General features: G+C 65.4%; 4 protein-coding genes and 1 non-coding gene across 6 annotated transcripts in view; 3 read left to right on the forward strand and 2 right to left on the reverse strand.

Annotated features, from left to right (window-relative positions):
- The window catches only part of ABCA3 (ATP binding cassette subfamily A member 3), a 66386-nt gene extending 61730 nt beyond the window's left edge, over nt 1-4656 (forward strand). Inside the window, exon 31 of the mRNA XM_068147250.1 lies at nt 506-4656. Within this exon, the coding sequence (XP_068003351.1) occupies nt 506-637 (132 nt within the window). The 3' untranslated portion in view covers nt 638-4656. The remainder of the gene's footprint in view (nt 1-505) is intronic.
- Nucleotides 4657-5704: 1048 nt separating this feature from the next.
- On the reverse strand, nt 5705-10172 carry MCRIP2 (MAPK regulated corepressor interacting protein 2). 2 transcript variants are annotated; one of them, XM_068147270.1, is made up of 5 exons: nt 10037-10172; nt 9819-9900; nt 7719-7846; nt 7369-7534; nt 5705-6168 (listed from the first exon to the last, which is right to left on the reverse strand). In XM_068147270.1, the coding sequence occupies exons 1-5, from the start codon at nt 10170-10172 to the stop codon at nt 6153-6155; spliced, it is 528 nt and encodes a 175-aa protein (XP_068003371.1). In that variant the 3' UTR covers nt 5705-6152. The 2 variants fall into 2 exon arrangements, with proteins under 2 accessions (XP_068003371.1, XP_068003372.1); XM_068147271.1 differs by having other exon boundaries at nt 7369-7470; nt 10037-10167.
- Nucleotides 10173-13461: 3289 nt separating this feature from the next.
- TRNAG-CCC (transfer RNA glycine (anticodon CCC)) lies at nt 13462-13532 on the forward strand. The gene has a single exon. It is a non-coding gene; the product is annotated as a tRNA-Gly (tRNA).
- An 18-nt stretch (nt 13533-13550) lies between these two features.
- METTL26 (methyltransferase like 26) lies at nt 13551-18799 on the forward strand. Its single transcript, XM_068147269.1, has 6 exons — nt 13551-14418; nt 16747-16909; nt 17049-17108; nt 17886-17953; nt 18152-18230; nt 18308-18799. Exons 1-6 carry the CDS (start codon nt 14210-14212, stop codon nt 18353-18355), a joined length of 627 nt encoding a protein of 208 aa, XP_068003370.1. The 5' UTR covers nt 13551-14209; the 3' UTR covers nt 18356-18799.
- A 415-nt stretch (nt 18800-19214) lies between these two features.
- On the reverse strand, nt 19215-21838 carry WFIKKN1 (WAP, follistatin/kazal, immunoglobulin, kunitz and netrin domain containing 1). The gene is made up of 2 exons (XM_068147262.1): nt 21608-21838; nt 19215-20715 (listed from the first exon to the last, which is right to left on the reverse strand). Exons 1-2 carry the CDS (start codon nt 21836-21838, stop codon nt 19225-19227), a joined length of 1722 nt encoding a protein of 573 aa, XP_068003363.1. The 3' UTR covers nt 19215-19224.
- Nucleotides 21839-26656: the final 4818 nt, after the last annotated feature.

Raw genomic sequence — 26656 nt, forward strand, 5'->3', positions numbered from 1 at the left:
TCTAGATCCAGATGCAGAGCCTCTCTCTATCCTGTCTAGATGTAAAGCCTCTCTCTATCCTGTCTAGATCCAGATGTAAAGCCTCTCCATGCTATCTAGATCCAGATGCAGAGCCTCTCTCTATCCTATCTAGATCCAGATGCAGAGCCTCTCTCCATCCTATCTAGATCCAGATGCTGAGCCTCTCTCTATCCTGTCTAGATCCAGATGTAAAGCCTCTCTCTATCCTATGTAGATCCAGATGCAGAGCCTCTCTCCATCCTATCTAGATCCAGATGCAGAGCCTCTCTCTATCCTGCCTAGATCTAGCTGTAAATCCTCTCTCTCCACAAAAGGCCTCAGGTTCTCTGCTGCCAGCCCAGCCCCTGGCTTCTCCTCACCCTCCTGCCCGGGAAGGCTTCTCTCTGCCCAACTCTGCCCTCTCTGGAGCTCCCTCTGCTCTCCCCCCTTGCAGCAGCCACCCCCCCCCAGCTCATCCCAGCCCTTCCCATGCCCTCCCCTGCAGGTCTTCGGGGCCCTGGAGAAAGCCAAAGAGAAGTACCGCTTGGAAGACTACTCGGTGAGCCAGATCTCCCTGGAGCAGGTCTTCATGAGCTTCACTCGCTTCCAGCACTACACAGAGGACAGGGGGAAGTGAGCAGGAGCCCCAGCTGGAGGCCCTTCAGCAGAGACTGGCCCTGCCACCTATACATAGTATATCTAGGGACAGTAATTTATCTATCGGCGTGTCTTCAGTCATGTAGAAACGTAAGGAACTGCTCCCCAGGGAGGGCAGGGGGGATGGCCTCCAGCCTGCTGCCTGCCCCTCTGTCACACCTCTGCTCTCCAGCCTTCATCCCACCCACACAGCAAGAAAACACCCCACAAACAGGCCCAAAAACAAGAAGAAGGGAAGAAGCCTGGATGGGGGTGGGCTTGGGTGGGCAGAGGGGGAGCAGCGTGCCCCTCATCCCTGCACCTTTAGGGACACTGCTGCATGGTCTTCACCCCTGTGTTTGTGTGTTAAGGTGGTTCCTCGTGGTTCAGCAGGAGCCTCTCAGGGGGCTTAGCTCCAGAGCCTTTGCTGGTGGCTGTGTGGGGCTGGAGGGGCCAAGGAAGCCTCCCTCCTGTCCCCAGCATGGCAGGGAGGAGGCTCCGGCCCCTTTAACCTCCCACAGCGCTCTGCTCCCTCTGCCTGCCCGCCCCCCGGGCTGGCACCGGCCCCAGCGGGGCAGAGGGAGCTGGCACCGCCTGAGGGGAAGGACTCGCTCCTGGAGAGGTGCCCAGAGCTCAGCCCCGTGGCACAGCACGTGATGGGCACCGCCGGAGGCAGGGCAGGGGGGAGGGGCAGGGGGGGAGGGGCACGCTGCTGGCACGGGGAGGAAGCGGGGCAGGGGGGCTGGGGGCACTGCTGGCACCAGTGGCAGGGGTGAGAGGAGCTGCAGGGGGCTTGGCACCACTGCTGGGGTGGGTAGGAGGTGCTGCAGGGGGCTTGGGACCACTGGTGGGATGGGTAGGAGGCATCAGAGAGGGCTTGAGACTACTGCCAGGCACAGTGGGATGGGTGAGAGGTGCTGCAGGGTGCCTGGGACCACTGGTGGGATGGGTAGGAGGTGCTGCAGGGTGCCTGGGGCCACTGGTGGGATGGGCAGGAGATGCTGCAGGGGGCTTGGGACCACTGGTGGGAGGGGTAGGAGGTGTTGCAGGGTGCCTGGGACCACTGGTGGGATGGGTGAGAGGTGCTGCAGGGGGCTTGGGACCACTGGTGGGATGGGTAGGAGGTGCTGCAGGGTGCCTGGGGCCACTGGTGGGATGGGTAGGAGGTGCTGCAGGGGGTTTGGGACCACTGTTGGGGTGAGTGAGAAGTATCAGAGGGGGCTTGAGGCCACAGAGAGGTGCAGTGGGAGGGGTGAGAGGTGCTGCAGGGTGCCTGGGCCCACTGGTGGGATGGGCAGGAGGTGCTGTAGGGGGTTTGGGACCACTGGTGGGATGGGTAGGAGGTGCTGCAGGGGGTTTGGGACCACAGGTGGGAGGGGTGAGAGGTGCTGCAGGGTGCCTGGGACCACTGGTGGGAGGGGTAGGAGGTGCTGCAGGGGGCTTGGGCCCACTGGTGGGGTGGGTGAGAGGTCTGCAGGGGGCTTGGGACCACTGGTGGGGTGGGCAGGAGGTGCTGCAGGGGGCTTGGGACCACTGTTGGGGTGAGTGAGAAGTATCAGAGGGGGCTTGAGGCCACAGAGAGGTACAGTGGGAGGGGTGAGAGGTGCTGCAGGGTGCCTGGGCCCACTGGTGGGATGGGTGAGAGGTGCTGCAGGGTGCCTGGGCCCACTGGTGGGATGGGTAGAAGGTGCTGCAGGGTGCCTGGGGCCACTGGTGGGATGGGTGAGAGGTGCTGCAGGGTGCCTGGGCCCACTGGTGGGATGGGTGAGAGGTGCTGCAGGGTGCCTGGGCCCACTGGTGGGATGGGTGAGAGGTGCTGCAGGGTGCCTGGGGCCACTGGTGGGATGGGTAGGAGGTGCTGCAGGGGGCTTGGGACCACTGGTGGGGTGGGTGAGAAGTATCAGAGGGGGCTTGAGGCCACAGATAGGTGCAGTGGGAGGGGTGAGAGGTGCTGCAGGGTGCCTGGGACCACTGATGGGAGGGGTGAGAGATGTCAGAGGCAGCCTGGGGATGCTGCTAGCCTCACCCCCAGCAGCTCTGCCCCTCAGCCAGCTGTGCCAGCAGCAGGAGCAGCTCTGGGAGCCAGAGGTGCTCTCCCTGTGCCCATCTCCTGCTGTACCCTCCCCTCACAGCCCACACCCATCTCATCTGTGTGTCCCCCACCCCACTCCTTGTCCCCAGCCCCTCCACACCACCCTGGGCTGCTCCAGCAGCAGGCAGGAGCCAAGACAGGGGGTTTGCCCCTTGCCCAGCCCTTGGTGACACTGCTGGGCACAGCATGTGAGGGACCAGCAGTGCCCATGCCAGGCTGCAGGCACCACCTGGGCTCCTTTTTGGTGCTTCCCAGTGGCTGGGTTGCCCTGGGGGAGGTGAGGGGGGGGGGAGGCTGGGAGAGGTTTTCAGGGGAGGGGGATGGGGGAAGTGTCTTTCTTTGTTCATCTCTTCTCAATCCATGTTGATTCTTGTCTGTCCTGTCTCACCTGGGGCAGCGCCCCCCGGGGGCTGGCTGCCCTGAGATCAATGCAGAGCGATTTGCACTACAGAGAAACACTGAATTGCACAGAAGAGGAGGAGGGGAGGGAGGGCTGCTGCTGCCCTCCCCCTGATGGAGGACAGGGGCAGGGCTGGGGCCATTCCTTTTGGGTTGTTTTGGTTATCTTCCTGTGTGACTGACTCAGCCTTTCCTCTTCCAGGTTTATTTTGGGGGGGGGGTTATTTGGTTTCCCCTCCACCCCCCACCCCCTCCTTGGCCTAATGTTGTTGTTCAGAAGGGTGCTGCATCACCTTGCTAAGACTTTCCCTGGATCTCAATGCTGTGTGGGTTTGATTAGTCAGCAGCCAGCAGGTGAACAGCTCCCCAGGAGCAGCTCAGAGCCCTCTGCAGCTGCTGGCAGGGAGGGTTTGCTCCCCAGGAGCAGCTCAGAGCCCCCTGGAGCGGCTGGCAGGGAGGGTTTGCTCCCCAGGAGCAGCTCAGAGCCCTCTGGAGCGGCTGGCAGGGAGGGTTTGCTCCCCAGCACCACCTCAGAGCCCCCTGGAGCGGCTGGCAGGGAGGGTTGGCTCCCCAGGAGCAGCTCAGAGCCCCCTGGAGCAGCTGGCAGGGAGGGTTTGCTCCCCAGGAGCAGCTCAGAGCCCCCTGGAGCAGCTGGCAGGGAGGGTTTGCTCCCCAGGAGCACCTCAGAGCCCCCTGGAGCTGCTGGCAGGGAGGGTTTGCTCCCCACACACCCACCCCATGCCAGCACACCACACTGGGCTGCTGTGACCTCCTGCAGAGCTTGGCCCATCCCAGACCATGGCACACTGGGCTGCTGTGCCCTCCTGCAGAGCTTGGCCCATCCCAGACCATGGCACACTGGGCTGCTGTGCCCTCCTGCAGGGCTGGGCCCATCCCAGACCATGGCACACTGGGCTGTGCCCTCCTGCAGAGCTTGGCCCATCCCAGGCCATGGCACCCTGGGCTGCTGTGCCCTCCTGCAGGGCTGGGCCCATCCCAGCCCATGGCACACTGGGCTGCTGTGCCCATCCCAGCCCATGGCACCCTGGGCTGCTGTGCCCTCCTGCACAGCTTGGTCCTAGGGCAGGTGGCACAGAGCCTGTGCTACCCCCCACAGGCTTCTGTGGCAGAGCAGGTGGTAGGAGTCATGGGCAAGGATGGCAGCTCCTGGCACCAGCCCTGGGACCCTCCTGGGCACAGCTCTGCCTCGGTGAAGCAAGCTCTTGGGCAGGAGGTGCTGCAGCAACCCTCCCCTGCCAGAGGCAGGAGGTGCCAGCTGGGCAGGGGGCTGCTGCCTGCCTTGCAGGTGCCCCAGTGCCCTGCAGGTGCTCAGAGGATGGGCACTGCTGCTCCAGCTCAGCCAGGGGGGGTTGTGCTGGCCAGGTCAGGGCTGCTGTTGGCACCCTTCCAGCCTCCCCGGCTGCAGTGCCCACGCGTGGCACAGCCCCAGGGGGTGCCAGGCAGCTGCTGCTGCTCCTCCTCTCCACTTGCTGCCAGCTGAGGGATAATAAAGAGAAAGCTTTTTTCCAGTGGGTGTTTTCCTGGCTTCCTTGGCAGGCAGGGGACAGCTCCAGCCCTGCTGGGCCTGGGCTGCTCAGGCCTCCTGCTCTCTGCCTTGAGGGAAGGAGGTTGTCCTCCAAGCCCTGCTGGGGAAGGGCTCAGCCCAGCCCCAAGGGCCCCAGGGGCTGAGGAGCTCTGCTGTGCCAGCTGCCTCCCAGGGCAGAAGTGGAGATCCTCCTCCCAGCCACCACAGGCAGCCACAGCCCTCCTCCCTCAGGGTCCCCCCTGCACCCCCAGAGCTGGAGGGCAAGAGGACCTAGAGGCTCAAAGAGGAATGCCTGAGCTCTGAGCAGAGAGCTGTCAGAGCAGTGCCAAGGGGCTGGCCCTGGCACCCTCCTGCCTGCTGCCCTGCCCCCCACACACACTGCAGAGCCTGGCTCTGGAGCACTGCCAGCATGCTCAGCCCCCACCCCCCTCACACACACCCCCAGGGCAACACCAGCCCCTGGCTGAGCCCAGGGAGCTGGGGCACCACGGGGGCAAGGAAGCAGCTGCCAGGAGGATGAGGAGAGAGGTTCCAAGGCCTTTGTCCCCCAGGGGGATGGCACCCACAGAGCTGGGGCACCACTAGGGCAAGGAAGCAACTGCCAGGAAGATGAGGAGAGAGGTTCCAAGGCCTTTGCCCCCCGGGGGGATGGCACCCACAGAGCTGGGGCACCACGGGGGCAAGGAAGCAGCTGCCAGGAGGATGAGGAGAGAGGTTCCAAGGCCTTTGCCCTTCAGGGGGATGGCACCACAGAGACAGAGAAGTACTGGCGGGCAAGGAAGCAGCTGCCAGGGAGATGTTCCAAGGCCTTTGCCCCCCAGGGGGATGGCACCCACATGGATGGAGCAGCACTGGGGGGCAAGAATGCAGCTACCAGGAAGATGAGGAGAGATGTTCCAAGGCCTTTGCCCCCATGGCACCCACTCCTGCAGCAGGACTCTGCCAGGGGCACCAGCCCCTCCACGGCACCCCAGGGCTCGAGGCTGCAGCTCCCGCAGGCTTCTTCCCCGTCCCGCAGGCTCTTCTCCACAGGCAGTTTCAGCTCTTTATTGTCTGGGGGTCCTGCCACGGCACCCCAGGGCCCTCTGCCCACGGGCAGGGGTGGGGGGTGGGCTCCCTGGCCCCCGGCAGCGTCCCGGGAGGCCGCGGGAGCCGCAGCAGTCCGCGGGAGCCGCAGCAGTCCGGAACTGGCACTTGGGGAATGCTGGCTGGGGCCAGCCGCTGCTCCTCCCTGGGGGCAGGGCTGCGCTGCCCCGTGCTGGCCTGGCCGGGCAGGCGGCTCAGGGTCGCTGGGTTTCAGTCACCTCTTCGGCAGGTGGCTGCAGAAAGGCCACCCCCGAGTGCGGGCTGCGGGGCGGAGCGGAGCTCCCATCCCGGCCTTGCTTCCTCCTCCCGCCGGAGCCAAACACCTTCCCTTCCCTTCCCTCTTAGGAGTTCTGGATGTTGGCCAGGAATTGCTGTCCCCACCACTCGTCCAGGTCAATGGGAACAAAGTCTGAAAGAGAGGGCAGGGAGAGTCACACCATCCATCACCAGAAACAAGAGACACCCCACAGCTCCCCCCACCTCTCACCCACCCCCTGAGCCTGGCAGCACCCCCCTGGCACCCTCTGACACCTCTCACCCACCCCCTGAGCCTGGCAGCACCCCCCTGGCACCCTGTGACACCTCTCACCCAGCCCCTCAGCAACCCCCTGGCACCCTGTGACACCTCTCACCCAGCCCTTCAGCCTGGCAGCACCCCCCTGGCACCCTGTGACACCTCTCACCCAGCCCTTCAGCCTGGCAGCACCCCCCTGGCACCTGTGACACCTCTCACCCAGTCCCCTGAGCCTGGCAGCAGCCCCCTGGCACCCTGTGACACCTCTCACCCAGCCCCCTGAGCCTGCCAGCACCCTCCTGGCACCCTGTGACACCTCTCACCCAGCCCCCTGAGCTTGGCAGCACCCCCCTGGCACCCTGTGACACCTCTCACCCAGCCCCTCAGCACCCCCCTGGCACCCTGTGATACCTCTCACCCATCCCTCTGAGCCTGGCATCACCCCCCTGGCACCCTCTGACACCTCTCACCCACCCCCTGAGCCTGGCAGCAGCCCCCTGGCACCCTCTGACACCTCTCACCCATCCCTCTGAGCCTGGCATCACCCCCCTGGCACCCTCTGACACCTCTCACCCATCCCTCTGAGCCCAGCAGAGTCTCAGGCGCTGTGCCACACTCCTTGCCCATTGCAGCAGTGTCCCTTAGCCCCAACCCAGTCCCCAGAAGGGCTCACAGGGCCTGGCTCCTCTCTGGGTCTCTCTCAGCTGCTGCAGGCCCCCCCCAGGCCGTGTTCACAGCCCTTGCTCCAGCTGCTGAGAAGCCTCTTCCCCATCCCTGCTGCACTCCAGCTTGGGCCTGGGGCCAGGGAGGTGCCCGTGGCAGGAGCTGGGAAGAGCAGGCTGCTGACACCCCCTCGGTGGCTGCAGGAGCCACCAAGCTGTCCTGCCTGCCTGGGCTCCCTCAGCAGCCCCATCCCCACCACAGTGCCAGGAACCAGCTGCCCCCCAGCCCCCCCTGAGCAGCCTCAGGCACAACCCAACCCTTCTGGGCCATCCAGCACTGGAATGCTGCTGCTCCTCCTCCCCCTCCTCCCCTGCCCAGGTGCCCAGCTGAGCCCACCCCAACTCGCTGCAGCCCTGCCTGCTCCCCACTTACTTTTCAGTCCAGGGTTGGGATTCTTCTCCACGTACTGCACAGGCCCACAGGCGCTCTCCCCGCTGCGGCTGCCATCCAGCTGCTGCTCTACCTGCTGCCAGGCTGGGGAGGGGGCACAAACAGGCAGTGGGTGGCTTTGGGAGGGCACCTTCCCAGCCCAGGCAGGCTGCAGGAGAGGAGCAGGCGGTGGTGCAAAGGAGGGAACCCCCCGGCCTGGGGACCCCGTCCCTGCCGCCGAAGGTCCCCGGCACGATGCGGCGGTCTCAGAGGGGGGCCCCCAGGTGTTCCAGCCTCCCCCCCAGGATGTGGCAAGCAAGCAGGAGCCTGCCTGGGGGGTGCCCTGCCCTCACCCTCATAGATGAAGCGGACGTTCTCCTCGTGGGCCAGGGTGTAGCACTCCTCGGGGGCAGAGACCTGTGGCAGCAGCACCTGCGGCCTCTTGCCGTTCACTCTGTTGAAGACCAGCTTCTGGGCTGGGCTGGCCAGGGAAGCAAGGTGGGGGTGAGGGAGGGGGCAGCTGGCTCTCCCCACCACAGCCTGCAGCGAGCACGGGAGCTGTCCCGCTGCCCCCGGCACAGCCCGCGGCGTGCACACCCACCCACGGCCCCAGGCAGGCCGGCGGCAGAGCCCCCGCCCCCGAGGGAGGGCGCCACGACGGAGCCAGGTCACACAAGAACGGGGGGGGGGCCTGCATGGGGAGGGGTGCATGCTCCCCAGGGAAAAGCAGGAGCTGCCCAGCTCCCAGCCATCCTCCAGCCCCAAAGAGAGTCCTTTCAATAAAGCCTGTGCCTGCAGCTGCTGGCACGTCAGGGAAGGGGAGGGCAATCCAGCTGGGCACCGGGCAGGGGCATGCACCGTGCTGGCATCCTCTGCAGGCCAAGCACCCAGGCGTGCTGGAGCACTCCCCACCCCCCAGCACACCCCCACGGCCTCCCTGGACTGGGACACAACTGCATCTGGGAGCACGTCAGGCTTCCTCGGAGCTGGGATCCCCTCCTGGGAGCAGGGCACCTGAAGCCAGCCTCAGCTCGGGAGCAGCACAAGCAGGCAGAGAAAAGGCAAAGGTTGGACCCGAGGATCTTTGAGGTCTTTTCCAACCTTATTGCTCCTACGAAGGGCTCTGAGACCTGGGGCATATTTGATGCCCAACTTCAGCGTTTTGGCTTTTCTGCCCAGCTTGGGGGCAGGACAGATCTGCCACAGCCACACTTCTCAGGGGACAAAGTCTAAGGGGCCCCAGGAACGCAGGTGGGTTATGGTTTAGGGAGCAAGCAGGACTGAACAGGCAGCCCCTTGCCCGCACCTCCCTGCCCGTTCTGCAGGCAGGGCCTGGGGAGCACACCCCAAGCCCCACAGGGCTGGGGGGCACCGGGTAGGGCAGCAGCCAGGAGCGGGCCCTGAAGGCAGGCAATGTGGTGGCAGCCACAGCAGATAGATAGGGAGGAGGAGAACTGGAGGGGGGACTGGAGGGGAGGCTTTTCTCACCCATCTCTGGAAGATGAAGGGGATGGACAGAGCTGCAGGCACCCCACGGAGGGAAGCTGCCAACTGTGCCAGGCTGGGTTTGCCCTCAACTCTCCGGCCGAGAAAGGACCTCCTCGAGAGAAGCTACCATCACCCCTGCAGCCGCCCGAGCCCCCTCCCACGGCTGCCCAGCAGCCCCTGCTCGCTCTGCTGGAATCGGGAGTTGTGCCCAAACGCTACCCGTCCTAGCTTTAGGGACAAGGGACAACCCCCACCCCCTGCCGCGGGTCACCTCGAGGGGGCCGGGACCGCAAGCTGGGCCCTGCCCGGTCGCACACCAGGGGCTCGGCGCCGGTTCAGTAACGGGTTTGTGCAATCGGTGCCTCCCCGGGGCTGGCTAGGGGACGTTGCACAATCCCTGCTCGTCCTGGTCCGGCCTCTCCCCGGCACCGGCCGCGGAACCCCGGGGGCTGCTGGACCCTTCAGGGCAGCGGAGCCCCTGGCCTCGCACCGGTTCCGCCGGCACCAGCGGCGCCTCGGGCAGCTGGGCCCCCGACCTGGCTCCGTCTGTGCCGGTACCAGAGGGGCCCTTGCAGCGGGGACCCTCCGGACCGCGGGGCATGTCCCGGCCGCCTGCCGAGCGGGGGAAGCCAGCCCCCTGCACCTTGCTCGCTCCCTGGCTCCCAGCTCCCGTCCCCCGGCGCTGTTACGAAGCAACCTCTGCCCGAACCGCCCCCCGGGGGTGGGACACAGCCGCTCCGGAGCGCGCTGCCGTCCGCGCTGCAGCACGGGGACACGGTCCCGGTGGGACGCGGGCGGGCACCAGCGGGACTGCACCCCCCGCCCCGGCACTGCCCGGCCTGCGGGCACCGAGCGGCGGTTCCCGGTCACTCCCCCGCTCCCCCCGCGGGCCCCTCCCCCGGCGGCGCGGCCCGGCCGCCCCGGTAACCTTTCCCCAAGGTCACGGCGGGCGGCGCGGGGCTCACCTGGCGGGGGGCCAAGCACCGGGCTGCAGCCGGCCCCGCAGCTCGCCCAGTTTGCTGCTCTCCACCGCCTGCTGCGTCGGACCTGCGGGGGGTGGGGAGCGGCGTCAGGACGGCCCCGGGAGGGGGGAGCGGAACGGGCCGGTGCCTGCCGTCCCAGTCTCCCTCCAACAACCATCCCGGCCCTCTCCCCAGCCCGCACCCCTCCCGGTGCCCGGTACCTGTGCGGCGCTGCGTGGCCAGCTTGCTGGGGCCCCGCGTCAGCGTGTACATCCCTGCGGCACCGGGACCGGCCCCGGGCGCGCCACGGCCCCGCCGCCCCTGCCCGAAGTGCGGCGCGCCCCCCTCGCAGGGCATTTAACCAGCCGGGCCGGGCCGGGCCGGGCCTGGCACGCCCCCGGCCGCCTTAAAGGGACCGCGGCGGCGAGCACGTGTGGGGTTGCGGGGGACGGGACGCGGCCGCGGGGCCCCGCCGGGACACATAGGAGAGCGCACGGGACGTGGGGACCCACGCGGGGCACAGAGGGACATGGGGAGACGTAGCGGAACACGGGGGGACACGTGGGGCACAGCGAAACACGTGGGACGTGGGGACACAAGCGAGACACACGCAGGGGACAGAGTGGGGTGTACGGGACACGCAGAGGACACACAGGGAAACGCGTGGGACACACGCAAGACACAGGAACACATGGGACATGGGGACACGCAGGGCACAGCGAGGAGCACAGGGGACATGGAGACACGTAGAGGAACATGGAGGGACACGTGGGGCACAGCGAAACATGGGACACACGCGGGACACGCACAGGACACAGAGTGGGGCACATGGAACATGCAGGGGACACGCAGGGGACAAGCAGGGGAACGCGTGGGACATGCAAGACACGGGAACACGTGGGACATAAGGACACGGGGGGGACACAGGGAAACACATGGGACATGGGGACACATAGGGGACACAGAGGGGAGTGCATGGGACATGGGGACACAGAGGGGGGACAGAGGGGAGTGCATGGGACATGGGGACACAGGGAACACAGGGGAGTGCATGGGACATGGGGACACGCAGGGGACACAGGGTAGAGCATGGGACATGGGGACATGGGGACACAGAGGGGAATGCATGGGACGGGGACACGCAGGGGACAGAGAGGAGTGCATGGGACATGGTGACATGCAGGGGACACAGAGGGGAGTGCTTGGGACATGGGGACACAGAGGGGACACATAGGGTAGAGCATGGGACATAAGGACACAGTGGGGACACATAGGGGAGAGCATGGGACATGGGGACACAGGGGACACATAGGGGAGTGTATGGGACATGAGGACATGCAGGGGACACAGAGAGGAGTGCATGGGACATGGGGACACTCAGGGGACACAGAGGGGAGTGCATGGGACATGGGAACACGGGACACAGGGTAGAGCATGGGACATAAGGACACAGAGGGGACACATAGGGGAGAGCATGGGACATGGGGACACAGGGGACACATAGGGGAGTGCATGAGACATGAGGACATGCAGGGGACACAGAGAGGAGTGCATGGGACATGAGGACACACAGGAGACACAGAGGGAACACAGAGGAAACAGATGGGATGTGGGGACACACAGTGGAGACAGGTGGGACACAGATGGGAAGGGGGAGGCACATAAGGGACACACATAGAGCATGGGGACACACAGGACATGGGGTCACACAGGGGGAACACAGGGACACAGCAGTGCCCACATGGGACATGGGGGCACATGCAGGACATGTGGAGGGGGTATGTGGCAGACACAGGACATGCAGAGCACACTGGGGGCACATACAGGGAACATGGGGACGCGGGAGGGGGATGCACACGGGGGGTGGGGACACGTGTGGGGCACATGCAGGGCATTGTGAGCACCTTTGGGGCATGTGGGAAGTGGAGACACATGGGGTGCAGGACACCTCGGGGGTACACGGGGTTGGGGGGGCACACAGAGGAGACGTGCATGGGGCACACAGGGGACGCAGGGGACATGGGGACACACTGGGGGCACACCTGGGCTGGAGAGACACACGGGGGACGTGCATGGGACACAGAGAGTAGACACAGGACATGCAGGAGACACAGGACACAGACACACAAGGGACACATCGAGGACATGTAGGAGATGTGAGGGAACACCAGGAGAGCCACGGGGCACCCAGGGACACAGGGGACAATGTGCAGCACATTAGAGGCACACATAGGGTGGGGGACTCAGAGGGGGTACACAAGGGACACACAGGGGAACACCTGGGGACACACAGGGGACACATGCAGGATGCAGAGGGTACATGTAGGACATGCTGGAGGCTCAGGACACCGATGGGACCTGGGGACACACAGAGGGCACTGCAGGCTACAGGACACGGGAGTCACGGAACAGAAGGTGGCACATGCACGCAGGGGACACAGGACCCAGTCGGGGGGCACACACGGCGACATTCAGGACAGAGGGGATACTGCAGCCATGGGACACATAGGAGTCGCTCCTGGGGCGCGCAGGACACCGGCAGGCGACATGCAGGGAGCTGCGAGGAGGCGCTCAGGTGGCACCGCCGCGGGCACAGCGCGGGGGCAAGCCTGATGAGCCCTGTCCGTGAGCCGCGGGCCGCCCCGCAGGAGCCGGGCCACGTCCCAGCCGCCCTGGTGACCTTTGGAGCAGGGAAGGTGCACCGGGGTGTCCCCACGTGGTGGGACCTGCAGCCCCGGGAGAGGACCCTCAGACAGCGTCACCCACAGCTGGGGGGCACCCAGGCTTTGGAGGACAGGCCGTGGGACAGACTGAGTGAGGGCTCTGGGCACACTTCAGGCTTGCTCTGGGGGCCCCAAAGCCACCCCACGTGGGTGACCTTGGCAGTGCGGTGTGAGCCTGCCATGTGGCCATGGTGGCACAGCCCTGCTGGGGGCGCCTGCCCCTCCGAGTTAGCATCCTGCAAAGCAGGGCCTGGTCCTGCGGGGTGCTGGGCACCTCCCAGGGGGCACCTGCGGCTGTCAGCCTCATTGTCTCCCCAGACCTGCAGGCTGTGTCCCTTGTTACTGCCCTTAAGCACAGCTGTGACCCACGGGGACCTGCCTCTGCCTTGTCACACAGCTGTCCCCTGCCTTGTCACAGGGCCGTTCCCCGGGGCCAGGCTGTGCCTCAGTTTCCCCACCCAAGCCCTGCCCAGGGTTTGTGTGGCACTGGTGGGTACAGCCCCTAGGAAGCTCTGAGCCCCAGGTCTTCAGGCACTATCAGGACTCTTCCATGCACCCACCCTGGACTGGGGTGTGTGGGGCAGCTAGGTGGGGTCACTGCCAGCCCCACGGGCCGGAGTCACACCACGGGCCGGAGTCACACCACGGGGTGACCCCGCTGCCCCCTGCCGGCATGCACCGTCCTCGGCTGCACCCGCGGCCCCTTAACCCGCTTCTGTTTGGGGGTGCTGGGGACAGGGTGGGAGGGAGCAGCGTCACCCCCCGGGCCCGCAGCACCCTCGGTGGGGAGGGTGGGGGGCGGGGGGGTGTCACCGCGATCCGTGAGCCTGCGGGCTGCAAAGCAAGCAGCAATAACGCAGGGGGCAGACCCCGCGGCGGTAAGCGGCGAGCCGAGGGCCGCGGGGGGAAAGCGAAACATAAGGGCGCCGCTGGTGTAGTGGTATCATGCAAGATTCCCATTCTTGCGACCCGGGTTCGATTCCCGGGCGGCGCACGAAGGTTTCCTCCTTTTTCTTTCCCCCGGGGTGCAGTGCATTCATTCCGCTCTCCTGTTGTCTCGTTTGGTTGTTTTGGTCGTTTCGGGGCTTGTCTTTTTGTTGTCCTTGTTTCGTTTGCTTGGTTCCAGGCTCTTTTTTTTGTTGTTGTTGACGGTTGTGGTTTCTTTTTGGTTTTGCCTTCTTTTCCTTTGGATTTGGGTTTGGTTTGGCGTTTGGGGGGGGGTTGGTTTTGGTGGGGTGGTTTTTTTAGTGCTTTTGGATGTTCTGGGTTTGATTTGGTTTGGGTTTTATGTGTAGTCGGTTTCGGGTTTATTTTTGCCCTTTGAATTTTCCCCTTTCTTTTGCTTTGCGATTTTTTTTCCCCCCCTTCGGTTTGGTTTTTGCTTCTTTGGTGTTTTTTGTTTGGGGTTCTTTCGGTGCTTTGGGTTGGGCTGGGCTTTTGGGAGGGGGGTTGGGGTTTTTTTGGCAGGGGGAGGTGTTTGTTCTGGGGCGCTTTGGTTGGTTGGTTGGTTCGGGGATTTTTTTGGTTGGTTGGTTGGTTGGTTGCGGGGTTTTTTTGGGTGTTGGTTTTGTTTCCTCATGCCGTGGGCGGCCCCACTCGCGTCGCGGGAGGCGGCTCCCTTCCCGCGGCGCCGGCTGGGAGCTGTAGTCCTCTTCCTGGCCCGCCCCAGCCATGCAAGTGCCGGCGGCCGCGGAGCGCAACAAGGGTCCGATCCTGGAGGTGCTGCGGGAGTACGCGGGGTGCGGAGCCCAGGCGGGGCCCGGCAGCCTGCGGGTGCTGGAGGTGGGGGCGGGCGCGGGGCTCCACGCCGCGCACTTCGCCCGGGCCCTGCCGCAGACCCGCTGGCAGCCCTCGGACGTCGACCCGCGGGCGCTCCGCAGGTGAGCAGGTCGCGGGGGCGTGCTGGTGCACGGCCTGGGCCCCCTCCCCTCCTGCAGGCTGCACTCCCTCCCCTCCTCTCTCCCGGCCTGAGCCCCCTCCCCTCCTATAGACTGCACTCCCTCCTCTCTCCTGGCCTGAGCCCCCTCCCCTCCTACAGACTGCACTCCCTCCCCTCCCCTCTCCCGGCCTGAGCCCCCTCCCCTCCTATAGACTGCACTCCCTCCCCTCTCCTGGCCTGAGCCCTCTCCCCTCCTACAGACTGTACTCCCTCCCCTTCCCTCCCCGGCTGAGCCCCTTCCCTCCTTACAGACTGCACTCTCTGCTTCCCTTCCCGGCCTGAGCCCCCTCCCCTAGCCTGAGCTCCCTCCCACCGCCTGTACCTGTCTCCCCGGCCAACAGCGCAGCGACTGGCCTGGCTGGGCTGCGCGGCTGGGGAGCCCCAGGATCCAGCTCCCAGCCAGCCTGGGCTCCCCAGTTCCATGCTTGTCCTTACCCAGTGTCATGCCCCAACACTGAACTCTCAGCCCCAGGCTCCTCAGCCTGCTGCTTTCTTTGTGCCCACCCTCAGCTGATCCATCCTCCCCACCTGGATCCCTCATTTATTTTTTTTCAGCCAGGAAAACCCCAAGATTCAGCTCCCAGGCAGCCCAGGCTCCCCTGCTCAGTCCTTCACTTCTCCCCACCATCCAGCCAGCCAGCAGGTCCTGCTTGCAGAGCACTCAGCCATTCATTGCCCTCCCTTTACCCATGGTGATGCCAGGCTTGATGCCCAGCTCACCGGGGGTGCCAGTGGTGGGTGGCTCACGCTCTGCCCCTGGCACTGTGCCACCCCAGTGATCCACCCTGGGCCGTGTTTGTTTGCCCTGTGTTGGCACGCGTGGCTCCGGCCGTGGCCAGATGCCCATTCCAGACATGGCAGTGCCCGGCTCAGCAGGCTCAGCTTCCACTCAGGAAACAAAAATAAACCCAGCCCTGCAGCACGGGGAGGAATCCCCCCCAGAAGTGAAACAAACCTGCTGGGAAGGGGCCAAAATCAGTGCCCAGCCGGGGGGGTGGGGGCAGCCGCTGCCCTGCCCACCTGGAACCTCCCCAGCGGTGGCACCCAGCGCACACTGCCCTGCTTAAAAATGATCCCAGTGCCAGGAGGTTGTTTCACCCAGAGCTGGCTGGTGAATGGACCAAAAAAGGATGGAAATCACCCCAAAACCACACGGTGCAGCAGTGCCAGGGGTGTGAGGGCAGCAAGGGTGCAGGCAGGGCTGCGGGCAGCTCAGGCTTGTGAGTGCACACAGCATGCAGGCAGCACGGGCCCCTGGGTGCAGGCAGTGCGGGCAGCTTGAGCTCAGGGGTGCAGGCAGCAAGCAAGCAGCCTGGGCCCATGGGTGCAGGCAGCCTGAGCTCAGGGGTGCAGGCAGCAAGCAAGCAGCCTGGGCCCATGGGTGCAGGCAGCCTGAGCTCAGGGGTGCAGGGAGCAAGCAAGCAGCCTGGGCCCATGGCTGCAGGCAGCCTGAGCGCAGGGGTGCAGGCAGCAAGCAAGCAGCCTGGGCCCATGGGTGCAGGCAGCCTGAGCTCAGGGGTGCAGGCAGCAAGCAAGCAGCCTGGGCCCATGGGTGCAGGCAGCCTGAGCTCAGGGGTGCAGGCAGGGTGGGCACATGGGTACAGGCAGCAAGCAAGCAGCCTGGGCCCATGGCTGCAGGCAGTGCTCTAGGCAGCGTGAGTGTGTGGGTGCAGGCAGCATGCAGGCAGCAAGCAAGCAACCTGGGCCCATGGGTGCTGGCAAGTGTGCAGGCACATGGGTGCAGGCAGCATGAGGGTAGAGCTGTAGGCAGGGTGGGTGTGGGGATGCCCATGGGCAGTGTGCAGGCAGCATGAGGGCAGAGCTGTAGGCAGGGTGGGTGTGTGAATGCCCATGGGCAGTGTGTGGGCAGCCTGGGCACATGGGCACTGACAGTGCTGCAGGCAGGCTGAGCAGGCAGTTGGGTGCAGGCAGCTGGGTGCAGGCAGCTGGGAGGGCAGCATGCTCCAGCTGCCCTGCTGGGAGGCAGTGGTGAGCTGGCATAGTTTTGGTGCCCTCTTGGTCCATTGGTGGTTTGCCTGCTGCTGCTTCTCCAGCTGCCCGTTGCCAAGTAAAGAGCCTGGCAGCAGCCGACCCCTGGCCCTCTGCAGCCCCTCCCCAGGGCGTGTCACAAGCACAACCTTGCTATTGGACACCGGGGACTCCACCGGGGCCGCGCCGCTGGGGCGGGGTTGGGGCCTGCCCGCAGCGTGGGCTGGCAGGGGGCTGGCAATGCCCCAGCCAGGGCTGACGTGGGGTTTGGTGCCCGCAGCATCTCTGCCTACGTGGAGGCCACGCGGGTGCCCAACCTGCTGCCCCCCATCCTGCTGGACGTGGCACAGGGTTGGGAGAGCTGGGGGGGGACCCAGCCTGGCACCCTGGACCTGCTCGTCAGCATCAACATGATGCACATCTCCGAGCTGCGCTGCACCGAGGTGAGCAGGGCAGGGCCGGAGCCACGGCCACGGCCCCAGGGCTCCCAGGACCAAGGAAGGTGCTCCTGGGGTGGGGGTGGGGGGGTGGGGGGGGTGTCCCCATCCCTCTGACCGTGTCCCTTCCTCTTTTTCTCTCCAGGGTCTGTTCAAGGGTGCTGGGGTGCTGCTGAAGCCCGGAGGTGTGCTCTTCACCTATGGGGTGGGTGCTGGGGGGGTCTCTGGGGCTGCTGAGGGGGTGCAGTCATATCCACTACAGGGGGTTGCGAAGAAGGTTGCCAGGCATGGCAGGGTGGGGGCCTGGGAACGGAAGGGGCATGGGTCTGAGGGCATCTCAGCCTTTTGGGACGTGCTGAGCCCTGCATGGGGTGGCTTGGGCTGCTCACCTCAAGGACAGCCTGAGAGAGTTGGGGTTGTGCAGGCTGGAGAGGAGAAGGCTCCCAGGAGACCTCATTGTGGCCTTCCAGGATCTGCAGGGGGCTCCAGAAAAGCTGGGGAGGGACTTTGGAGGGGGTCAGGGAAGGATAGGAGTGGGAGGGATGGAGCAGAACTAGAAGTGGGGAGCTGGAAATTGGCTGTGAGGAAGAAGTTGTTGCCCATGAGGGTGGTGAGAGCCTGGCACAGTTTGCCCAGGGAGGTGGTGGAAGCCTCCTGCCTGGAGGTGTTTGCAGCCAGGCTGGAGGTGGCTGTGAGCAAGCTGCTGTGGTGTGAGGTGTCCCTGGCCATGGCAGGGGCTTGGAGCTGGCTGAGCCTTGAGCTCCCTCCCAGCCCTGGCAGCTCTGTGATTCTATGGCAGGAGGGATCCTGTCCTCCTTCGCCCCATCTGGGGCAGGGCCTGGGGCTGCCAGGACCCATGGTCCCTCTCAGGAGCTGTGTCCCTTCTTGCTTGCTTTCTGTGTGTGGTGGGCACAGCAGTCTGGGCTGGTGAGGGTCACACAAGGGGGCTCATGGCTGCAGCTCTGGCTCTTGTGTCCCACAGCCCTACGCCGTGGACGGTCACATCAGCCCCCAGAGCAATGTGGACTTCGACCACAGCCTGAGGCAGAGGTAGGTTGGGGGACACCGTTGGGGGGAGTGGGACAGGGCTGCCGGTGACCCCATCCTGCAGCCACAGCAGCCCCCTCGCAGTGTGGTCCTTCACCACAAGACGTGAAGCAGCCCCCAGGGAGCCCCCCGATCCCAGGAGCTGTGGAGGCAGCTGTGGGGAGCTGTCCTGTGTCTGACCCGCGCCTCCCTTCCCGGCAGCAATCCCGCCTGGGGCCTCCGGGACACGGCGCTGCTGCGGCAGCTGGCACATGCCAACGGGCTGTGCCTGGAGAGGATGGTAGGTGCTGGGCTCTGCAGCAGGGGGGCAGGCCTCAGCCCCCGGGGCGGCTCTGCCCCTCAGCTCTCTGCTTGCAGGTGGACATGCCAGCCAACAACAAGAGCCTCATCTTCCGCAAGCTGTGACCCGCCCCCGCGGCTCCTCCTGCAGCCTCCCGGCAGCTTCCCAGCGCGGCTGCCCTGCTCCGTTGGTGCCTCCTCGGGAGGGTCACACTGTCCCCATGCCACTGTCCCCCGGCTAGGAGCACCAGGGACAGGACAGTGGCCCACTCACCCCAGCCTGGGCTGGGCTTGGCTGGTGGCCTGGGGGCGGTTCCATCTCCCCCCGCCCCTTCAGAGCTGCCTTTGCAATGGGGTACCCCAGCCCGGCCCGGAGAAGCCACCGCAGCTGCCATGGCGGGGGGGGCTTGGGGGGCAGAGGAGGAGCAGGGCATTCCCAGGCATGGGGGACAGTTCTTGCTCGGTGCCAGTTTCCCTGGACAACACTGTGCCAATGTTTGGGGGACCTGTTGCCCTTCCCCAGGGCTGTGCTGCTGCTCCCCACAATAAACTCCAAGCCTTTGCCCCCCACTCCCAGGAGCTCGCTGATGCTTTCAGCACTGATGCTGTGGGGGGACATCCCCAGTCCCCTCCCCAGCAGTGCCAATGAGGGGGTCAGATTCTGCAGTGGGAGCACACGGTGGGAAGGGAAGGCTTTTGTGGGAGGGGTGAGTGGGGGGTACTCCCACTCCCCTACAACCCAGCCCAGCCCTTTATTGCTGCTGGCCAGGCTGGGGGTGGTACAAGGAGGGGGGCACACAGCAGATAAATTACAGGGAAGGTGGGAGCTGGGCTGGGGCTCACCACAGGGTTGGAGAGAGCTACCCAGCAGTGCTTATCTCCTAGATACAGGCAGCGGCGTGGGGGCCGCCCCGCCCCGCCCCGAGCCTGCCCCCCTCACCCCTTCCCCCTCCCACCCCTTCCCCCCGCCCCCCGGCGGCGTGTGCCAGCTCCCCCTAGTCCTGGAAGCGGTTCAGGAGGTCACAGGTTTTCTTCTCCATCAGCTCAGAGATCTTCTTCACCCTCTTGTCGTTGGCCGCCCGGACGTAGCTGCTGGGGTCCAGCGTGGCCATGCCGTCGTGCACCTCCCCCATGATGATCAGCGGCCCCTCCTCCGCCGTCATGTTGGGGCAGGGGCAGCTCCAGTCCATGTCGGTCAAGGTGACCTCCAGGTACTTGATGTTGAAGAACTTGAGGCCCATCTTCTCGTCCTTGAGGACGTCCTCCAGGGCGAAGCGGGCGATGCCGGAGTCCTGGTCCTCCACGATCTCCATCAGCCGGCCCACGATGGCGAAGTCGCTGCGGCAGAGGCTCAGCACCATCTTGCTCTTCAGGCGGCAGGCCTTGCACTGCAGGCTCTTTGGGAAGGGGCAGACGTCCTCGCAGGTCTCCTTGCTCTTGAAGTTGTTGGTGTTGCCCTCGCAGCCCCCGTAGACGAAGGAGTGGCACTGCTTCAGCAGGTGGTTGTACGCCCAGCGGGGCTCCCAGTTCTGGCAGGGGCCCTGCACCATGGGCAGCAGGCAGGTGGGGCGGGCGCTGCCCAGGCAGGCCGCCCGGCACTCCTCGTAGGTCTCGAAGTGGTTCCTGTTGGCCCCGCAGCCGCCGTAGCGGAAGGTGAGGCAGGCAGCCTGCTTGGCGTCGAAGTGCCAGCGCACCTCCAGCGCCTCGCAGCGCCGCCGGTCGGGCTCCTTCAGGCACTCGGCGCTGGGGAAGGGCTGGGAGCTGCCGGCCCGCAGGGTGCCGCTCGGCTCCCGCCTGACCACCGACAGGGGGAAGTCGGCGCGGAGCAGCCCGGCGGAGTTGCGGGCCGTGCAGGTGTAGATGCCGGCGTCCTCGTGGCGAGCGTTGTAGATGACCAGCTGGCCGATGTTGGTGACCACCACGTTGCCGTACATCTGGTCGGGCCGCATGATGAAGTTCTCCTCCCGCTCGCTCTGCTTCTCCCAGGTGATGTCCGGCCGCGGGCGGCCGCTCACGTCGCAGCGGAAGCTGACGGTGCCGCCGGCCCGCACCGACTGGTGGAAGGGGTTGCTGTAGAGGGCGGGGGGCACCGGCACCTCGGGGCCTGCTCCCGGCGTGGGCTGAGCCGTGGTCTCCTGCGGCACGGGGCTGGTGTCTGGCCAGGTGAAGATGTGCTTGCAGGGCACGGTGGTGAGGCGGGTGCCGCGCAGGCAAGCCTCGGCGTCCATGTAGCACTTGTTGTAGTAGGTGAGGCCGTCAGAGGCGCAGGTGAAGTTGGGCTCCTTCTCGCAGCGGTCCTTGCACTTGCAGACCGGCTGCCCGTCCCAGATATCGCAGTCGGAGCCCTGCTGCGCGCACACGAAGCTCTCGCAGGATGCGGCAGCGGCCAGCGCCGGCGCCGGGGCGCTGCCGTCGGCGAAGCGAGCGGCCACGCAGCTCCGCAGCCCGCACACGTTGGTGCAGCACTTCTCAAAGCCTTCGCAGTCCTGCCCGTGGTGGGGGAGAGGAGATTGGAGAGGAGGGGGATGGATGACACGGAGGTGAAAAGGCTGCGGGTGCTGCCCGCTTCCCCCCTCCCTCCCAGCCCCGTGGACTTTCGGGTGGGCAGGTGTCCCCCCCCCGCCCAGTCCTGTGCACTCTTGGCATTGCTGGACTCCAGGTAAGAGGCAGACCTGCCAGGGTGGTTACCACCCACCCTCCGAGCCCCCAGGTCCACGCTGAGGGGTGCGCTGCAGTGGGGAGAGACGCTTCCCCCCCCCCGGCAGACAGCATCTCACCCCTCTCAGCCTTCGCTGGCTGAGGAGCAACAGAGGAACTGACACAGAGGAACTGTAGAGGAGTCTCCTCCAGGGTCCACCCTAACTGACCCCAGGGAGCTGCCAGTGCCCCAGCTCGCCACTGTGGAACCTGGAGCTGGGGCTCTCCAGATGGGCAGATGGTTCGTGGGTGGGCTTCTGCCCTCAGGGACCAACTGCGGGGGGGTCAGGGGGTGTCTGTGCATGTCCCATGGCAGTGCCCTGTCCCAGAGCACACATTCCTCTGATCCCAGCCCCTCACCGGGTGGGAGCAGCCTGGAGATGCTGTGAGGGGATGTGCATGGCCGGGGGTGGGGGGACACCTTATGGGAGCAGCAAGCAGTTTGTGTGCCTGCTGGGGGGGGGAGAGGGCAGGGAGCAGCCCCTGGGCACCCCTGATGCCAGCTGACATCAGGGGGTAGAGAAAGAGTCTGGCTGAGCCCTTTGCAACAAAACAGCTGAGCCAGCTGCAACCCTGAGCTCAGGACCTGCACCCCCAAGCCTCTCCATGAAGGATCTGGGCACAGCCCCCCCAAAGCCCATCCTGGTCCCCGCAGCCCCCAGCCCTCGCAGCCCTGCTCACCTGGTCAGCCTGGCACTCCCGCTCGCAGGTGCTCTGCGCATCCACCCACAGGTTGGGGTTCAGCTGGTTGGGGCAGACCCCCAGGTGCCTCATCCTGCCCGGCTGCAGGCTCAGCCCCGCCGCCGCTGCTGCCAGCAGGAGCAGGAGGAGCGCGATGCCCACGGGGACACGCTGCCACCCCCCCGCTCGCCGGCCCCGGCCGGGCTGGCCGCAGTTCCCACGAGGAGGCATCTGGCCACCCCGCGCCGCCAGCCTGGCTCGCTCGGGATAAATCGCATCCAGGATGGAGGGGATGAGGGAGAAGGCGGGCGGGCAGGGGGACAAAGAGGAGGAGGAGGAGGAGAGGACCAAACCTCTGCCCTTCAGCACGCCCAGCGCCGGCTGGACCACCGGCGATGCCGTCCGCCACCTCCATCCATCGTCGCCGCTCGGCTGCCGGGGTGCCGGGACACGGCGGCCGTGATGTCCCCTTGGTGAGGGGGGCTCAGTCCATCCCCGGCTCCCCGCTGCTTCGGGAGTGGGGTGGAAGGGGTGGACGGGAAGGTTGTAATCTGAATCCCCTCCCTTCCCAGTGATGTTTCTGGGTGTTTGGAATGGGAAAGGCGCTGACCTCAGCCTCTAACCCCGGCCAGCCCGGCGATCGGCTGGGCAAACACGGGGGGAGATCAAAGGCAGAATGCGGAAAGCCTCCAAAGAGGGAGAGTGAAAGGAGGGGTGGGGGGGACACAAAAGAACCCGCCCGGCCCATGGAGACGAATTCCAGCAGGATGAGAAAACAGCCGGAGCCTGTGGCCCACTCGGACAGGGCCACCGGCGGGGAGACCTGCAGAGCCCTCTCTGCGGGGATGTGGGCAGTGGGCTGGCCTGGGAGCCCCTCACCCCGCACCTCACCCCTGGGCACCCACCAGCACTCCAGCAGCCCAGGAGCTTATGTCCCTCCTGCCCATCCCACTCTCCAGACAGCAACCCACCGGTGCCACATGCCGCTGCCCAGGACGGGACCCTGGCTCGCCTAGAAGGGAGGGTGCCCACCCAGCCACCCCGGAGGGGCTCACCAGGGCAAACCTAACCCTAACCCAGCTCTCCCTCCCCGCTGGTGTAGGGCCAGGCTGGCTTTCCCTGGGCTGGAGGACAGCGCCTGGCCATGCCAGCCCCCGGTGGCACTGGATGGGCACACTGTGCCAGGGCTTCACTGCAGCCACTGCCTCTCTGAGCACGTCCCGCAGCCGGCCCTAAGCTGGCAGGAGCCGGCCCGGACTCCCCGGCCAGATTTGCCTAATCCCCGCTGGAGACTGACCTGCAGCAGGAGCATTTCATGGCACTGCGGCAGCATTAACCCTTCCGGCGCTGGTCAGAGCCCTCGCCCACCGCCTCAGCTCCTGGCAAGCAGCCAGCCCACCCGAGGGGGCTTTGTTCCCGGGGGGGAGCAGCTCAACACCTCCATCCTCCCCTCTGCAGGGCAGTAAACCAGCGGGGGGCAGGTGGTGGAGGGGGTTAACAAACGGGGGGAGCCTGTTTAGGGGCAGCCAACGCACCTGCCCCCAGAGGTAGTTTGGAAACAATGCTTTGGTGCTCGCCCAGCCTGCGGCTCCCGGGGGATGAAGCCCCACTGCAGCAGGCCGGGCGTTCCGAGGGGGGGTCTCTCGACACCCTCCAAGGTGGCATGAGCAGGGCACAGCCGCTCTGTCCCGGCAGGCTGAGCTCCCGCCGGTGCCGCTGACACAGCGCCGCAACCTCCGGCCGCCGGTGCTGCCCTGCCCGGGCGTCCGCCGGGGTTGGCTCAAGGGCTCCGTGCCTGTGAAACCCCATGGCACGGTCAGGCTCCCATCAGCTCGCTTTGGCGGGACAGAGCGTGGCCCGTGGCTGTGCCCGCCGTGACCATTTCACGGCTAAGCAGCCTCCCGAGGGTCTGGCCAGCCCTGGATGAAGAGGGGAGCTGATGCTGCCCCGGGACTCCGGTGGGGAGGCTGCTGAGGTGTTTTGCAAACAGGGCATGGCATCAGGATAACCTAGCCCGGCAGATGCCAGGGGCTGTACCCTGCCTGCCCTGGCAGCCCCAAGCCTCCTGCACCCACCCAGCCAATTCCAGACACCAGCGGCCAGCAGCAGCGTTGCACATGGAGCCCCCTGATCCCCAAACCCACCCCACCGGGAGGCAGCCTGCTGGGCTGCCACGGCTCCTCGCTCCCTAGGGATGCAGCCTTGGGGCACACAGCCTCTTTGGGATGCCCTAGGAGCCTTCCGAGGGCGCTGGTGCAGGAGGGAAGGCAGGAGGGGGAAGGGAAAACCTGGAGCTCAGCTTATCCCATCCCACACCAGGCTCTGCACACGGACCAAGAAGATGCCAAGATGCTGGCACTGGGCTTTGGGTAGGCTCCTGCCCTGTAGCCCCTCTCCAGAGCTGGTGGAGCAGCCCCTGGGGGTGGCCCATTCCTCACACTGGAGCTGGGGAGCAGCCCCTGGGGGTGGCCCTTTCCTCACACTGGAGCTGGGGAGCAGCCCCTGGGGGTGGCCCTTTCCTCACACTGCATATGGGGGGCAGCCCCTGAGGGGTGTCCATGTTTCACACCAGAGCCTGAGATGTCTCATCCCCATGTCACTGAGATCAAAAGCACCGAGGCCGGGACAGGCACCGACCAGGAGCCGCTGCGCTGTGAGGCTGGAAGGATGTGGCATGGTTGGAAATGCAGCTCCTGAGATCTGAACACCACCACCCACGCCTGGGGACTGCTGTCCAGCCTCTTCCAGACTTTCTTCAGCAGAAGATGAGAGAAGAAAGTGACTTCCCCTCCGTTGGGGCAAGGCCACAACAACCTTTCACCACCTGAAAGGCTCAGAGCAGCCACAACTTCAGTCTCTCCAAACTGGTCACCTGCACCCACCCAAGCACCCCAGCACACCCCAAAACAGGGAGCTTTTGGGGTCACTTTTGAAGCTCCAGGCATGGATGTGAGTTTATGGCCTCTCCCCTTCAGCCAAGGGAGCCCTTGAAGCAGCTCAGCACCCCCTCCCCTGAGGGACAGGCACAACAGCATGTGGCCCCCTCCCTGCTTCCCCTCTGCAGCCAGGCAGGGCTCCTGCCTCCCCAGTGCACCCGTGGGGGGCTGCATCCTCAGTTTCAAGCATCCCAGGTGCCACCAGACAGATGAAGGGCAGCATTTCCTCCCAGCCTGCATGGTTCAGCAAAACACACTCCGGCAGGAGAGACCTGGAGCAGCCCGAGGCAACCTGCTCCCTCTGCTTTCCCCGGGGAGCAGGAAGCCCTGCGGCTCCCCCAGCCTCTCCCTGGCGCTCCGGGTGTTCTCCTGCCCTGCTGCTGGGAGCAGACAGCTGCAGGCCAGGCTGCTCCAGCAGGATGGGCTCTGGCTGGCCCCTACCCCACCTGAAACCACACACAGCCTTTGTTTCGGCTCTGCCGGCCAGACACTGCCAGAACCCCCCTGGAAAGGGAAGAGAGAAAAAAAGCAAAGGCTCCGTGACTCTGCCCTGCTCAGGCTTTCACCTTAGCTCCAGGGTATTCCCGGCTGCAGACACGATCTCATTTCTCCCCTGCCCCCTCCCAGCCCTGCCAATTACTCCTTAAGCTGTTAAAACAAGCGTGGCCAGTCTGGTACGAAGTGGAAAATCTGATCCCAGGGAAGCCAGCAGGCAGGGGAAAAGGGAGGTCATGGGGAGGTGGGCTGGGAGCAAGAGAGAAAAGCTCAGGCAGAGAGTTCCCCCCCACCACAGGAGCCAAATCCCATTCTTTGGAGCTCTCAGCCCCGCTCAGGGTCTCCAAATGCCACCCCAGCGACAGGCTGATGTGACAGGGCTGCTCCCTGCAGCCCATGTGGGGACAGGCTGGCAGAGCTGGGCTTGTTCAGCCTGGAGAAGAGAAGGCTCAGGGCAGATCTTAGCAGCATGGAGCAGGACACACAGGGTGGCTCCCAGGAGGGGGGAGACTGCCTTTGTGCAATGAGTCAATGGCAAAGACAAGGGCTGATGGGCACAGGTCCCTGCTGGGGAGACTCCCCTTGGGCTCCAGAGGGAAATGTTTCCCCATGGGCACAGGCAGGCACTGGAATCATCTCCCAGGGGCAGCAGGGGAGTGCCCTGCACTGGGCAGTGTGCAGGCTCAGCTTGGCAGGGGCTGGGCCAGCTCATTCCAGCTGCTCTGGGACCTAGAGAGGATGGAGCAGGAGGTCCTTGGGGTCCCTTCCACCCTGGCACTCTGTGATGTTCCCCATGTCAAAGTCACATTTACCTCAGGTTGCTTTCAGCTTGTTCCAGGCTGGGTGAACACTGCTGCAGCTCTTGCTCCTCACTCCCCAAGGACCACCCAGACCCAAAGAGGCAGCTCAAGGCATTTACTCCAACCCCCAGCCATGGGCAGGGACCCTTCCCACCAGCACAGCTTGCTCAGGGCCTCATCCAGCCTGGTCCTGAACACCTCCAGGGGAGGAGGCAGCCACAGCCTCCCTGGGCAGCCTGGGCCAGAGGCTCAGCAGCCTCACACTCAACAACTTCTGCCTCAGCTCCACTCTAACCCTGCTCTGCCTCAGCTCCAAACCCTTCCCCCTGGGCCTGCCTCAGACTCCCTCAGCAAAAGTTCCTCTGCAGCCTTCCTGCAGGATCCCTTCAGCTCCTGGCAGCAGCTCTGAGGAGCCCCTGGAGCCTTCTCCTCTGCAGGCTGCACAGCCCCAGCTCCCTCAGCCTGTGCTCCCAGCAGAGCTGCTCCAGCCCTGGCAGCATCTTTGTGGCCTCCTCTGGCCTCTCTCCAGCAGCTCTGTGTCCTTCTGCTGCTGGGGAGAGCAGAGCTGGAGGCAGGATTGGAGGTGAGGGCTGAGCAGAGCAGAGCCCAGGGGCAGAATCCCCTCTGCTACCCTCTGCCCAGCCTGCTCTGGCTGCAGCCCAGCACACAGCTGCCTGAGGGCTGCAGGAGGCACTGCTGGCTCCTGGGGAGCTGCTCAGCACCCAGGGCTGCTCTCAACCCACTCTGCACCCAGCCTGGATTTGTGCCTGCACCACTAGAGGCAGCCTGGGGGCAAACCCCTCCCGTTTTCCCCAGCC

Source organism: Melanerpes formicivorus, unplaced genomic scaffold (assembly GCF_026170545.1).
Source record: "Melanerpes formicivorus ecotype bairdi unplaced genomic scaffold, bMelFor1.0.p_v2 SCAF_14, whole genome shotgun sequence".
Taxonomy (NCBI): domain Eukaryota; kingdom Metazoa; phylum Chordata; class Aves; order Piciformes; family Picidae; genus Melanerpes; species Melanerpes formicivorus.